We start from the raw sequence: 15770 nt of genomic DNA on the forward strand, positions 1-15770 counted from the left end.
TTTTTATAAAATATTTTTATAATAATAATAATTAATAATAATGTATCATATAACAATAATTTATTTTTGTGTTTTTAGTATTTTATTTTGATTAACATTTATTTTATTTCAAGTAGAGAAAATGTTTCTTATGGGTTTAGTTTTAGTTAACTATAATAACATTGTTTAGCATAAATTAAGCTGTCTAACTTATATTTAGCATGAATTAAATACAAATATTTGTTTTTCGTGCGCATGCGCGTGCCTCAAAAGGGGGCTTACAATGAATTACAAAGATACATAACAGCTACAAGTGTATGCACTACTTGCTTTATGCAAGCACTATATAGGATAAATCACTATACAGGATTTACCCTATTATACTTTATCGACACAAATTTATAGGTGAAGCAACAAACAGCCACCCACAAATAGTCTATAAACAAAGCATCAGGCTGTCTTAGTTCACATGAACAACGGTTAGAGTTACTCGTCGTCAGGCTACAGAAGAATACCATAATTCCTCCGTTCAATTAGGCCTAAGACATCGAGTCACGCAGATCTATAACAACCCAGCCACAACACATAATTGCGAATAACATGCCTTACCTTAACACAGAATCGACCAGACTAGCGTTTATATTTTTTCTACGAATCTTTGAGTTAACATGTACTAAACATGAGTGGAATTTGCACCGCAGCGCCCCCACACCTTGATGCTCATGACAAGAATAGCATGTATAGTTATCTTTATTAAAGTGAATTAGGTTTAAATCGCCGTCATGCATGAATGAATGATATTTTTGCAATTTTACACATAATAATCCACGATGATCACATTACACAAAACTGAAATTGCACGTCAAAATAACACATTGTCAATATTTTTTGAGACCCCCCAAAATTTCACAAATCACCTTTTCAGGGGAGCCCATGTCTTATTAAGGGGAGCCGAGCTCCCACTAGCTCCCCCGTAGTTCGCTCCCTGTTTATCAATCTATATGTTTATTAGTGATGGGTCGTTCTTGAACGATTCGTTCATTTTGAACGAATCTTTAATGTGACTCAGAGGAACGAGTCGTCTTCGGGTGTGATTCGTTCAGTCGCACATGCGCAACATCCTATAGGTTCTGTACTGGAATTAGACAAGTAGTTTCGAGTCTTTGGGTTTTTTGAGTCGTTTGTTCATCACGTGACAGCCCCATAAGCTTAACCAATGCAGTCTGAGCCGGAAAGAAAATTGATTAGTTCATCTCTCGAGTCTTCTGGTTTTTCGAGTCGTTCGTTCATCACGTGATAGACCCGTAAGTTTAACCTATGCAGTTCTGTACCGGAGAGAGACTTTTTGAAGAATTTTCGGAGCCTGATGAAATCGGTATAAACACGTGTTTAATACGAGACTGTGTTATGATCATGACGTTATTATTTTTATTGTGAGTATTCGGCTCATCATTATTGCTGATCACTGTTGTTGTGCTATGATATTGTAATATTTACCATTATATAATCAGAGGAGTATAGAAAAGTTTATGTAAGTGTCACTCCTCAATACAATAGCAAAATATATAAATAGTATTTTTATGTTACATGAATCAGTGTCTTGCACACCTTCCTAAGGAAAGGATATGGACCAGAAGACATTGCAATTACTAAATGATATTTAGACAGACTTAAAGAAGTTCCAGATCTATACTTGTGCCCTTATTATTTCAGTTATTTTGCCTTTAATGTAAATAAACATGTGCAAACAATATACTTGCTCTTGTGAATTTATTTGGATGTTAATTACATTGTGCAAGCTGTCTCTTTAATACCGCGTGGTTTATTTACATGTTGCTGCTGATTGGGCTGACATTTTTGACACACCCACCAAACAAGAGAAAACGTATCTCAAACCCCGTTGCACACCGTTTCCAGGAAACATGTCGTTCAACCCGGAAACCATAGCAAAACATTGCCCACAGGTTTGAGCTTGAACTTGCCCCAGGATTATTACATTCATAAACTTAAGCAAACTATATCTTCTCTATTTCCAGTTTGTAGCGTGGATCATTCATTGCAACATTTAATCTGATTCTCATGCTTAAGAATCTGTTATCTTGAAAAATAATTTATTCTAGGCTACTACTGCCCACTGACTTGGTTTTAAACCTATATTATTATCCAATTTGTGAGCCTTAAAACATCTTAAAATGCACACATGTAGGTCAGGAAAATCTAAATTTTCTCAGGGGAGCATGCCCCCGAACCCCCCTACCAATCTCCTTTTTGGGACCTAGGTATTTGTAAAAACCTGCGTACGGCCCTGGTTGCCAGTACCCTGAACCACCTTCTTCCGCAATGAAAAACAGAGCTGAAGCACAATCAAAACAACGTGTTCACAAGAGTGTCGTTCCAGCGGATGAAGTAGAACGTAGGCATAGCATAAAGCTCCGGTGAGAATATGCTAGTCTCACTAGAAGCAAGTTTTGTTTACAGCAAAGGAAAACCAGTCTCCTCTTGGCCTATATCAAAATCCAATGATAATTTTTTTTTTTACAAATCCTCGTTTTGTACTTCTAATTCATGACCGGTATTTTGTTTTGCCACTCTCTCGTGAAAGCGCGTGCAACAGGAGCCGTGTGGAGCACTTTTTATGATGGATGGTGATCAATGATCAAAATTTCGACCACCATTCACTGCCATTATAAAGCTTGGATAAAGCTTTATAAAGCTTATAAATAACTCTGATTGTATTCGTCTGAAAGAAGAAAGTCAAATGCACCTAGGATGGCTTGAGGGTGAGTAAATCATGGGGTAATTTAAATTTTTGTATTTTAATAACCCTTTAACTAATTTCCTGTTTTGTCTTTTCCTCATTTACTGCACTTCTTAGATTGTTAACTTGTCATTGTTGGCTCTTCTGTGTACAAGCCTTCTAAATTATTAAATGTAAATGCAGTATAGTACTAAATCTCCAGTGTGGATCAGCATTGCTTTCTGTTACTGGAGAAACAGCATGTCTCTCACTAGAGAAAGCAACAAAATGAATAGAGGACTCATATTTTAGCTGTAAGCAATGATTTGACATAAAAAACATCTACATGATGAATTTATTTATTACAAACATGCAGCTTTTCGCTTCATTGATAGGTTGAAGTCGTGTTGTGGATTATTGTGCTGTTTTTATCAGCTGTTTGGACTCTCATTCTGACGGCACCCATTCACTGCAGATGATCCATTGGTGATCAAGTGATGTAATGCTACATTTCTCCAAATCTATTCTGATGAAGAAACAAACTTATCTACATCTTGGATGAAGTACATTTTCAACAAATTTTCATTTTTAGGTGAACTGTTCCTTTAACTATAAAAACCTACAGTAACCATTGAATCTGGTTCACCAAGATAAAAGTCAGACACCAGCACATCAGCATCCAAAACATGATATGCTGGTGAGCAGACTGGTCTTTCAGCGGGGTACAGGGGATTTCCTTCTTGAAATTGCAGATTATCCAGTCCAGCCCGGGTAACAGATAGTGATCTCCTAGAATCAAATCTGAGACGTCATTTAGAAAATGCATTTATAAGTAAAAACATTCAAAGCACCTCAGCAGTAAGAGATGCTTCTCTATTTACTACCACATACCTGTACATTCAAGTTTCTGAGAATCTAAACATAAACAATCCTTATTAATGAAATGATTAATCATTACATTTATTACCAAATACTGTGGCTTTTTCTGCAGATCATTTATATTTGGCCAGTGGACATTTGTTTAAATATGTATGAACCAAAGCAGGATGAACAGCCCATGCATTGGTTTTGGTTTAATTCAATCAACCAACTTTTATCTCTAAAGTTTCTTTGGAACGGTATATTTTTGTCAAAATCTGAAATTGATTCTTAACAACTGGCATGTTACTTATACAAATGTATGGGTATCGAACATTTTAAAGAGAACTTATGATGAATATGTCGTTGAACCAGTATTTATTTACAAAGACATACCCAACAGATAAAGGAATTGCTGTTAGTACATGTTTTAAAGTGGCAGCCTAGTTGTTTGACAGCTTTCATTATGGTGTGGATGGTGAAATCCAATATCGGTGATGCTCTTGAAGAGGACGACAGCACTGGTTCACTCTAAGCTTTCCATCTGCTCTGAGGCACTGATTTAACTCAACCTGTGACCTCTTCTCTTGTAGGTCAACTCATCCACCTCCTGAGAGGAGAGAGGGGAATTAGAGCAGATTTTCCTTGACAGCTATTTCGGTATTGCTCAGGAACGATAACGGTAACATGTCTTGCTAAACCTTTCATTGGGAAATGTCAGCATTTAATGGCAAAATCTTAAATCCTTCACGAAATACTTGAAAGACAGATTTAATCTCATGTGGCTTTCATTTGCTATTAATGGACTAATTTCTTGTCTTTTGAAGATGTTTCATCACTCCTCCATATGGCTTTTTAATGGACATCTTAACATTCAGTTACTAAATCATCTGAAATTTAGCATTTTAAATAGTAATTCTTCCTGTTATAAATAGCCCCTGCAAGTTCATTTAGTTTATTAAAAGGAATAATCTTGCAACCTTAATCGACATAGTAATTTTTGTAAAAAGTATTTGTTAAAAGCTGTTTCCGAAATATGGACATAAATAATGTCAGTAATATTTCACAAGTTAAGATGGACCTGCTTCTTTTGGCATCTTCAGTCTGATATATTCAGTGTTTGTAAAGGTGAACAGCTGAAATACAAGCAGACCTTGGGAATGATCTTTATGAATTCATATCACATTCAGGACAGACTTGAACAAACTATTGCACAATTTTATCTGCTGTCATGTTTCACAGCTGAAATCTCCTGTAGGTCATTCTCACACACTGAGATCCATGTGCTGTGATGCAATGCCCAAAATAGGGGAAAACTATTCATTTAAATAATTGAAATAGTTTCCAGTGTAAACCATTAAGCGAGATGTATTCTTTATGTTGATTTCTGTGTTTTATATCAGTGGGTTTAGTATTCAAAAAATGTACAGGACTTAAGATGACAGACTGAATCAACTCACCCAGTTTTCTTGAAAGGAATGTTCCAGGTTAAATACAAGTTAAGTTACTGCACACAGACTGACGACCTCAGAAGACTTGGATATACAAGGTCTTATGTCTTAATTATGATTTTGTGTCCCCTTTTAAAGGGATAGTGCACTCAAAAAGGAAAAGTCTGTTTTCATTTACTCACCCTTTGTTCTAAACCTGATTCTTTATGAGTTTCTTTCAAAAAAGATATTTTGAAAAATGTGTGCAACCAAACAGTTGCTGGTCCCAATGACTTCCATATTATGAGAAAAAATACATTGGAAGTCAATGGGGACCAGAAACGGTTTAGTTACCCACATTATTCAAAATATCTTCTTTTGTGTCCAGCAGAAGAAAGAAACTCTGCTGGGTTTGGAACAACTTGAAGATGAGTAAATGATGACAGAATTTTCATTTTGAGGTGAACTATCCCTTTAAGTCTGAAAGCTTTACCTGAATGGAAAAGAGTGATTAGAGCTATTCAGAGTTTCTCCTTATATCCCACAGAAGAAATAAAATCATTGGAAAGGCATGAGGGTGAGTAAATGATCACAGTAGTTTCATTTGGTTTCATTACATTTTTTATTAACTTGCATTTAGCACAAAACAGTCCTTCATGTGCACAGAATCCCACTACTAACTTCCTGTTGCAGTGAGAAGCACTGACATTAAACATCCTATGGAGTCAAGTCAATGCCACATATACGTAATTGCAAAAGAAGTATTGCAGTATTGTAGTAGTAGTATTGAAGTTTTGCAAACGAAAATGAAAGTATTGAGAAAAAATAACTGTGCTTTTTGCAAAGAATTGCGAAAGAAAATAAAGTATTGCGAGAAAAAGAAGTTTTGCAAACAAAAAGGTATTGACTTAATTTTTCATTTACATAACTCCTGACAAGAAATGACTGTCACTAAGATTTAAAAAATGAAGCTTGAGTCATAGACCTTTTTAATGATGTACAGTTTATCAAGTTAATTACATCGCAGTAACTTTGAACGAATATAAACAAAGAATGCTTCTGTGCGCTGACGTCCTCCCACAGGTTAACAGATTTTAACAAACACCGTTAATATTTACTTAACAAAACGAAACAATACACATTTTAATGCTATAACAGTGTGCACATTGAGAGAACTAAACAGCAGATGTTCATGTTAGCAACTTCTTTAACTTGAGCATACGCTGTTAGTACACATATAGTTAATAAAGCGAAACCATGCATGTTTTAAAGGGGTCCTATTATGCTTTTTCACTTTTTCAACTTTAGTTAGTCTGTAATGTTGCTGTTTGAGCATAAAAAAGATCTGCAAAGTTACAAAGCTCAAAGTCCACTTCAAAAGGAGATATTTTATTTTTTCAAAAACTACAACGAACGACTCGTTTGGATTACAATGCATAGAGACCTGGTTGAGCTGCACTAGAGAAGGCAACGAGTGTTATCACTATGTCGGAGACACGCTAGCTTTCCCCAAGGCAGACGAGCTTAGAGTGGTTACAATCATCCGGGGTTAAATCGCTCTCAAATATCACTCCTGGAAAATCGAAAATGGGCAAAGAGTCGGGAGCAGGTTGCTGAAGCCACGCCCACCTAGCAGCAGTAATCCACCTGTCACTCAAGTGGTCACGCCCTTAATTATGCAGAAATTTAAGGCTTAATATCATTTAAACGGATGAGTTATAAAAAAAAATCACCCCCCTCACAGTTGTCATGAAGGCTATATAGACCAAAATAATTTTTTTAACCAGGCTGTAAACGTTTTTTTCTGCTCTAAAGTTGGGCATTTTAACATGGGGAGTCTATGGGATTGGCTCCCTTTTGCAGCCAGCCTCTAGCGGCCAGTTGATGAATTACAGTTTAAGTCACTTGTTGGCTTCACGAGAGAGAGCGGGAGGTTGCCGCTTGTGTAAAATATGTGAAAAATAATGTGTTTTTTGAACAACCTAGTATGAGAGCCTATTCTAATACATCCCCAAAACAAAATCAAGACTTTGTAAAAGAGCATAATAGGACCCCTTTAATGCTTGTGAATAAAAGGAAACGATCCACCCGCATGCCTCTGCTCAAGGACTGTGCCATGATCAGATGTGATCTGCGTCTCAGGCCGATGACGTAACTTCCAGGAAGGCGTGTCCAGGCCTGTTATACACGCCCCAGTCCCTTGACTCCACCCCCATGTCAAAACAATGCCAGAAAGTGAAATGCGCAGAAACATGAAGTACAAAGGGAAAAAACAGTATCACAAGTGCACACTTGACTGAAACGCATAATAAAAGCAGCGTTGCAAATAAATTAGTAGCTATGGCCATGGAAAATATGTGTTGCGAAATCATTGCTTTGCTCTGTTTCATTTATAGTTTTGAAATTCTTTATTTTTGTTTGCAAAACTTAATTTTTTCTTGCAATACTTCATTTTCTTTTGCAATTCTTTTTTTTTTTTTGCAAAAAGCACATTTATTTTTTTCTCAATCCTTTCATTTTCGTTTGCAAAACTTTATTTTCTTTTGCAATACTTCAATTCTTTTGCGAGTATATGTGGCATTAAATTGACTCCATAAACATCACTTCATTTTCATGAGAGCGTAGGTTTAGTGAGGCCACTGAAGTCAAATGTGATTGACAAGAACATTCCCCACCCACTCAGAGCCAATCAGAGACTCCACATGAGGATCTAGATCATTCCAGCCAGCCACGGTGGGAGGAACAATCCGACGGTACCCAGAATGCACACCAGCACAAACATCCAGAGGAATATTCTATCAATCACCATGGCAACATATTTCCAGTCTTCCCTCACCTGGTGGGGCAAAAGGAGATTCATTCGTTTCAGATATCATGATATATTTTTCACTCGCATCTTTCCCTCTCAGAATTGATTTTTTTTTGGATGACTACTTTCCTGTGAGACCACTGTGTTTTCTGTTTTTTGTAGTGTAGCAAGAGCAGTGATAAAAAAAAATTATACAAATATCAAAGGCCAGCTCAAAGTGCCTCGGAAGGACTTGAGCAGAATCTCTTGCTAAAGAAGAATCTAATGTTTCAAGGTTCTTATAACAAGTTTTTCAATCCTGGATATTATTTTTTACAGTTTTTTTTAACAGTTTATTTACCTTTAGAGTTATTTTGTGTTTGTTTTTATTTTACTTTCATCTCTACTGCATTTTTTTTTCCAGAAATAGGCCTACTTCATCCAAAAATAAATATTTACTCACCCGCATGTCATTCCAAACCCATATGACATAAAACATGAATATAACCGTACAGCAGAGTTTCCTGCACAGCTTTTTATCTAATCTTCAGCACAACAACTGAAGAAATCATATTTTACCTGAGCTGTGAATGTGACTTTGTAGTTTGTATTGAATTTGATGAAATTAAAAGACTGCATACCGCAAAATAATGGCAAGAAACAATAACGCGATCAATAGTTCGATTCAAGAACATATCAGCGGGTTCAATTTAGTGATTCATAAATACACAGAGCAATCAGTCAGGCTACTCTGATTCTTAAATGAATATATTGGTTCTTTTAATTAACAGTTCACAAAGATGAGTAACCAGTTTTAGTCATTAGCTATGTTTCCATCACCCTGTTTTTATGTGCATTTTGAAGTACCGCATCAAAAACGAGTGATGGAAAAAAATCTCTTAATTTGCACAGCATTTAAAGGTTGTTTTGGTCACTCTGAAATGCCTGAGCAAAGTCTGTCAAAGTATTTCTGTAATTTCCTCCCAGAACTGTCTTACGACTGCGTTCCCAAACAGCAGCATTCACCTCTGAAAGAAAAGATTGTTTCGAGCGCATTTATTATATATGAAAATTATTATATTCAGTGGCTTCTCCTACTTTTCTTGGTTATATTTAGTGCCAGTTTACCAGGAAGTGTTGTTTTTTTATTTATTTTGCAAATTAAGAATTCCCCCCCCCCCAAATTGGGCGTTTCCGTACTCTTTTCTGATGTGATATTTCAAAATGCGCATAAAATCAGGGTGATGGAAGTGTGTGACTAACTGAATAAATGAATTGAATTCATTAATTCATCAAAATCTGACTCTAATTAATTATATGATGTGCCAATTAATTAATCCCACATCTCACGCCCCACCCCCCTTAAAGATTATTACTGTGTTATAGGTGAGAAAAGCATTGAACAGACATGACAAATAGTAGCTTTAGAAAGAGTGAGTGAGTGAGTCATTCATTCAACCAATTTGTTCAGGCTGATTGATTTAAAAAAATGAAACGAGTATCTTTATGAATGACTCCCTGAATCATTGGCTCATTCGATTTACTCAAAAAACGTGGATTCATTCAGTTACAAAACTTTCCAGCTGTGTGTTGCTCGAAAGATGCAACAGTAGGCTACAGCTGGGGCTTTGTTTGAAACTATTTTCGTCTGCGAGATTGAGAACATTGACAATATTGTTTCTAAAATTTAACACAATATTAACTTCTTGTTTATTGAACTATTAAAATCAGTATCACATTTGCAGATATTCGAGAAAATCAGCACTCTTGCTCATGTGATATTGTTAAACAATATCATATGGTATAAATATAAGACTTTTTTTTTTCAATTTGCCCTCATTTCTTGAATTTTAAGGGCGTATAACTGCATTCTCATATATCCCACAGTCAGTCGTCTTCCTGCATCATGTTTGGCAGCAACTGCATGCAGTGTAAGGTGATGTACAGGTCTGGGCCGGGACGGGGATGGGGTGCATTAAATGTATTCATTTTAACACGTTATTTATTCTATAATTTAACGCGCCACATTAACATGTTATACCGGCAGGCCTAGTGTGAACATTTATGTTCCACCAAAGAAAGAAAGTCACACGGGTTTGGAATGACATAACAGTGATTAAATGATGACAACATTTTCATTTGTCTTGAAGGCGAAGCACTCTTTTAATTGGTAAAACTTACCGAAAAGTCTGAATCTTCTGCTCTCAGATGGTCAGCAACGTACTGAACTCCTTCCAGGGCTTTGAGCAGGGACTGCGACAGATTGCTCCCTGGCTCCTCTGCATTCAGATCAGCAGTGCCGTCACTGTTAGAGCTGGAGATCTGAGCGTTGGGCATGTTATGTCTGGTACACCTCCCTGCTTCATCGTGATCAAGCTTCTGTAGACTCGTCCCCTCAGATGTAAGACAGTGTTGACAACTCCCTGCTTCCAGCACACTCTCTTTAGCTTCCACGAAGATGCTCTCAACACTCTGGCCTTGGATATCACAGTGTGTACACTCGGCTCCATCCTGCGGGATAGTGTGTAGCAGAGTACCAAGCATAGTATCAGGAAATGAAGGTGTGCTTGAGGCAAAGATGCTGTTTGTGTATGCGCACGTATAAGCGGAGACCGGCGTTTGAGGTGTTTGTGAAGTTTCCTCTTGCAGGATGGAATACTGGGTGCTGGGAGAACTGCAGAAAAACATGGGTTTGGGGGAAGAGTCCTGCTGAATTTGATCCAGCTGGGCAACCGAGGTCATGTCCAAACGAGGGAGCGGGCTTTGCGGAGAAATATCCAGAATGTTGTTCCGTAGAAACATGGACTGTGATGCCATTGGCTTGTGCATCATCTCAATCAGTTTCTTACAATTCCTCTTACCTGAGGTGGGAGGACGTTTCATGAACAGGTAACGGGGCACCAGGTGGAGGAAAAACTGGCGCACCCAGTGTGGCATGCTGTGTGTGCGGGACGAACGGTGGTGTACGTTGAGCACAAACACAGTGATGATGATAGAGAGGGTGACGAAGATCATGGTGAAGAGGAGGTACTCGCCAATAAGCGGGATTACTAGCGAGGTTGAGGGGATGATTTCCGTGATAAGCAGGAGGAAAACGGTCAGAGAGAGGAGGACAGAGATGCATAGCGTGATTTTCTCCGCACACTCTGAGGGAAGGTAGAAGACCAGCACGGTCAGGCAGGATATAAGCAGGCAGGGGATAATTAGATTGATGGTGTAGAACAGAGGAAGACGTCTGATGATGAAGGAGTAGGTGATATCTGGGTAGATTTCCGTACAGCACTCGTACTTCTTGATGTTGTAAGTGCCAACGGCGTTTATGATGACCCACTCCCCGCTTTCCCAATAGTCCATCTGGTCTACATCACTGGCCATGCTGACCAGGTCAATCTTGGCCCGATCGTACGTCCAAGAGCCGAATTTCATCTTGCAGTTTTGCTGGTCGAAGGGAAAGAAGGTGACATCGATGCTGCAGGAGCTTTTATAAATGGCAGGAGGTTTCCATTTGATCCAGCCATTGTAAAACACCTGGGCTTTAGTCAAGTGAGTCACCGCAAAATCTCCGTCCGCACTGCAGATCAAACACAAAACTATCAGATAGAGCCTGCAATGAAATATCTGTGGAGCAATGTGAAAGACAGCTTTAGTGGTGTCAGTGCACATCACAGTGAGCCAAAGCATCAATAACCCATGACGTCTTTGACTGTGTTTAACCTCTCAACTCTCAGAACTTTCTTCCTAATAGAGCAAATATCTTGGATCAAGGAAATTTTAGAGAGTTCATAATTGTTATAATAGCTTCTGTATTCACTTAAACTGCAAATGTGCAATCAGAGCTTATGTAAAGATCAGTTCAACCAAAAATTCAATCATTGTTTATATCAAGTTTCAAAAGGACAAAAAAGTGTCTTAACTCATATTGTGTTCTGACCCAGAGACGATTTACATTTACATAGACATTTAGCAGATGCTTTTATCCAAAGCGACTTACAAATAAGGACAATGGAAGCAATCAAAATCAGCAAAAGAGCAATAATGTACAAGTGCTTTAACTTCACTTAATGCAGTACACGTAGCAAGGGTTTTTTAAATCATATAATAAATAAAAAGAAAACAGATAGAATAGAAAAAGAATAGAGCAAGCTAGTGTTAGAGGCCTTTTTTGCTTTTGTTAATCAGAAGAAGTCAGAAAGTCAGAATTATAATTGTATAATAAATAAAAAGAAAACAAATAGATAGAATGCAAAAAGATTAGAGAAGCAAGTGGGTTTTTTTTAAAGAAAACAAGCAGTTAGTAAATAAATAGAGTGCAAGTCTAAAAGGGGTAAGTTTTTTTATATAAAGAACAGAATTAGAATTGAATAATTAAATAATTAAATAGATTTGCTTTGTCTAGAAAATGCTTGTTGATGTTATTGCATTAACTTACACGTGTGATGTTCCCAGTCAAAAATGACCAGCCTACAAAAAATTGCTAATACATTTCTTGTTATGATATATTATTAGGCCTATCAAATAACGGATTGAGTCTTTTTTTATCAACTTGTTTTCTTTCAATTGGCACAGGTTTTGTATTTCATTTTGGAACTGATTAATCGTAGGCCTCATTGATCTGAGCTTATACACCTCAGTTTTTGAATGAATATTGCCAAAATTAACTACAAACCGTGATTGATTGATTGATTGATTGATCTATCAATCAAGCAATCCATTCCAAGGTTTGGTGATAATATATAATTAGAAATTTACTAGCAATTTTTAAAAAGCTGATCAAAAGGACTTTTTTAAATACATATTTATTTGTATTATTCAAATACAGATTAAATGATCTTTAACTGTAGGCCATATGAGCAGTAATTTGAGTTTCACGTGACGAACATCAATAAAAGTATTCCTGTTGAAGTGAGTGGGATGTTTGTTGAGTCAATTTCGAGAACGATTCAATCTGCTAAAGGCTGGAATACACTACGTGACTTTTGTCCCGATTTACAGTTTGGATAAGTCGGCACTAGCTGCCGAAAATCAGAGTCAGTCTGCAGATTTGAGTTGACAGATTTCATAGAAACACACATAGTGTATGGTGGTCACAGACTCCGATTTTTTAACTTCAGGCTTTGATTGCATCCAGCTGGAGGATATGAAACATGTTTGATATTTTCAGCCTATTTTAGAACACATATTGTTTTCATTTGTCAAGCATCTCCTAGCAACAAGGCGCACGTTTCTGCGTGAATTTGTTGTGATTGGAACATCTGTCTGGTAGTGTCCGATCCTCAGTCGCTTAGTGTATGATGGCCAGTTTTCCACTATTTACAAAGTCTGCAAGTGTATTATGCCAAGTGTGTTAAAAACTTTTCTGATTTTAAAAGTCATGTAGTGTACTGTATTCCAGCCTTAACTCCTGATTTTGCTTGTCTTTTTGAAAGATTCTGTAAAAGAACCGGCTCAGAATCGGACTGCATGCAGCCTGAGAAGAATTAAAGGCGTGGTTGTTTTTTTGTTGAGGTTTATTGGCACTATTTCGTGTTACGTGGGCTTTTTCTTTCATGTTGGTGACATTCAGTCCAGACTGCAAACTCCATTGAATCAAACAGATATGGAACAACACAAGGGTAAGTAAACAATGATAGAATTTTCAATTTTGTGTGAACAAAATAGATTGAGCTGAAAGTAATAATTCTAGTAAATAAAACATCCTTACCTTACATTATCCTATGTTAAATTCGTAGATTTGACAAAGAACTATTTTTACAATTTAAAGTACATTTTAGCTGTAGATTAAAAAAAAAAAAAAGGCAACCAATTATACTCCATTTCTGATTAGTAATTGTAATGTATGAATAAGACATTCTTTAAAACCTAGTATTTCTTTTAATGCAAAAGCCATACGCAATGCACCTCTAACTGAAGCGTCTGTAATTTCGCTCACTTCAACCTGGTCTCTTATAAGGGCAGCACTGATCAGTACTCATATCAGCCCTCATAATGGAGGACAGCCTAATTCCCATGTCTTCTAGTTATCACTACATGAACAGAAGACATACAGAATTAAGATTAAAGGGGGATTAAAGATTACACATATTATGCACCAGTTTCCTCTGTAAGAACCACAGCATCACCCTGAGGAAAAGAGTTAACCATTAACAGGTACCCAAAGTGCAGTCTGGAATAGCGTGAACACATTACAACGCTTAGAACAGCAGGAGGTTAACAGTGTTTGAGGATATAGATTCTTAGAAATGGATTTGGCCGAATTCCGGATTGTTAAAAGCTTCACACACTTGTTATAGAGCACAATATCCGGTCTCCAGATGATCTCGGAGGGGATCCTGATGGAGGTGACATTCTCATACTCCTCTGGGTTCCAGCGCAGCTTGTAATCGTTCCACTCCTGCAGGGAAACATGTGTGCTCATCACCGTTCACAACCAGCAGGTATGACAGGGGTGGAGAGTGAAGCAACAAGAGCCCAGTTCCAATTAAAAATCTCATTAATGCCTAATTATGGGCTGTGTTTTATTTTTTTATGAAAACCTACCTGCTTCACCCAGACATTTGTGGTCATCATCTGATTCTTCTCATCCTGGTTTATTATGATGCAAAGTAGGATATCCATGCAGAAGAGAGTAGTAAGAGATGGGTTAAATATACTGTACAGTGAGTATATGTCTGCACATTTTTACAAGAAAAATGCAACATAGTTCACTGTCCATAAACTGTCTATTTTTTTTTGCTAAAATTAAGATGTCGCTGTGCTGGAGTGCATCTGAGACTCACCACATCAATGAGCTGAGCAATGGACAGGCCAAAGTGGACCAGAACCACATCTGAGATGTTTGCTACCGGACGAGAGAGCTTGTTGTAGTTGCTGAACAAAGATTGCAGGAGTCTTTCTTCCGCATGGGCACGAGCTGGACTGGTGGAAAACACTGGTCAGATGATTAAAAACCAAGTTTCATCAGCGCTGGTTAAATCCACACCATGCAAATAGGATAAAAGCTGTTTCCATTACAAAAAATAGTTTTTACATGCAAAACATAATGTTTGTTATTATTATTATTATTTTAAATAAAAAATATTTCATTTTTAGTATTATAATAAAAATTATAATTAATATTAACGATATTATTATACTGTACCATATAACAATATTAAATAATTATTATAATATAGTAAGTATCATTCTTGTAGTTGCAGCTTTTTTCTAGTAATGTGCATAGGGATTTTATTGTCTTTGTCTTTAAAAAACATTATGTAGTGACAAAACACCCCCTGAGCTGCTCACTACCCCTCATTCACACTGCATCAATACATAAACAGGAAATTGGGTATTGTGTAACTGCAGCGAGTTACTTGTAAAGTTAAACCGAAGGTCAGACTTTACCATACTCCAGCTGCAGACAGACGGACAGAAGCAAGAAGACACTCCACGCTGCTCTCATCTTGTCCAACTGATGTCAGATGATGTCCCAAACGAAAAAGGATTTCCAGTTGAGCTAATAAAAAAAAATCTAAATTATATTAAAAAATCCCCCTCTTTTCAAAAAATCTCTGAAAAGACCGGTAGATCATCTCTCTGCAAACTGAAAAAAAAGACCCAAAAAGTGCATAAAATCAACCACAAATAGTCATTAAGAGTCCAAAGCTCTTGTAAAAGTGAGGAGCCCATCAGAATGCCTCTCGAGCTGTCATTAGACTCTTTTCCCTCCCCCTTTCTCTCTTCCTTCCCCCTCTCTCTCTGTGTTTTGCTGTTTCACTCTCAGTATCTCTCCTCTCTGGCCCCTCCACCTTCCAATCTCTGCCTATTACGCTGAGTAGATGTTGTGCGCTGGAGGCTGCGCTTTATACATGAGAATGTGTCACAGAGAGAGAGGCCAGGAAGATATTGATTGAGGACAAAATCCTTAAAATGACGTGGCTAAATACCTTATTTGAAAGTTCTCGATATGTTTATATGAGCAAATGTTTTTAATTGCATT

General features: G+C 37.2%; 2 protein-coding genes across 2 annotated transcripts in view; one reads left to right on the forward strand and one right to left on the reverse strand.

Annotated features, from left to right (window-relative positions):
- LOC107602766 (dynein heavy chain domain-containing protein 1-like) overlaps window positions 1–4188 on the forward strand; it is a 27724-nt gene extending 23536 nt beyond the window's left edge. Inside the window, exon 15 of the mRNA XM_016295341.1 lies at window positions 4168–4188. Coding sequence (XP_016150827.1) covers window positions 4168–4188 — 21 coding nt within the window. The remainder of the gene's footprint in view (window positions 1–4167) is intronic.
- Window positions 4189–7714: 3526 nt separating this feature from the next.
- On the reverse strand, window positions 7715–15233 carry LOC107602782 (neuronal acetylcholine receptor subunit alpha-2-like). The gene is made up of 6 exons (XM_016295356.1): window positions 15176–15233; window positions 14569–14720; window positions 14330–14374; window positions 14074–14183; window positions 9974–11363; window positions 7715–7840 (listed from the first exon to the last, which is right to left on the reverse strand). Exons 1-6 carry the CDS (start codon window positions 15231–15233, stop codon window positions 7715–7717), a joined length of 1881 nt encoding a protein of 626 aa, XP_016150842.1.
- Between the last annotated feature and the right edge of the window lie 537 nt (window positions 15234–15770).

Source organism: Sinocyclocheilus grahami, unplaced genomic scaffold, assembly GCF_001515645.1.
Source record: "Sinocyclocheilus grahami isolate Dianchi unplaced genomic scaffold, SAMN03320097.WGS_v1.1 scaffold335.1, whole genome shotgun sequence".
Taxonomy (NCBI): Eukaryota; Metazoa; Chordata; class Actinopteri; order Cypriniformes; family Cyprinidae; genus Sinocyclocheilus; species Sinocyclocheilus grahami.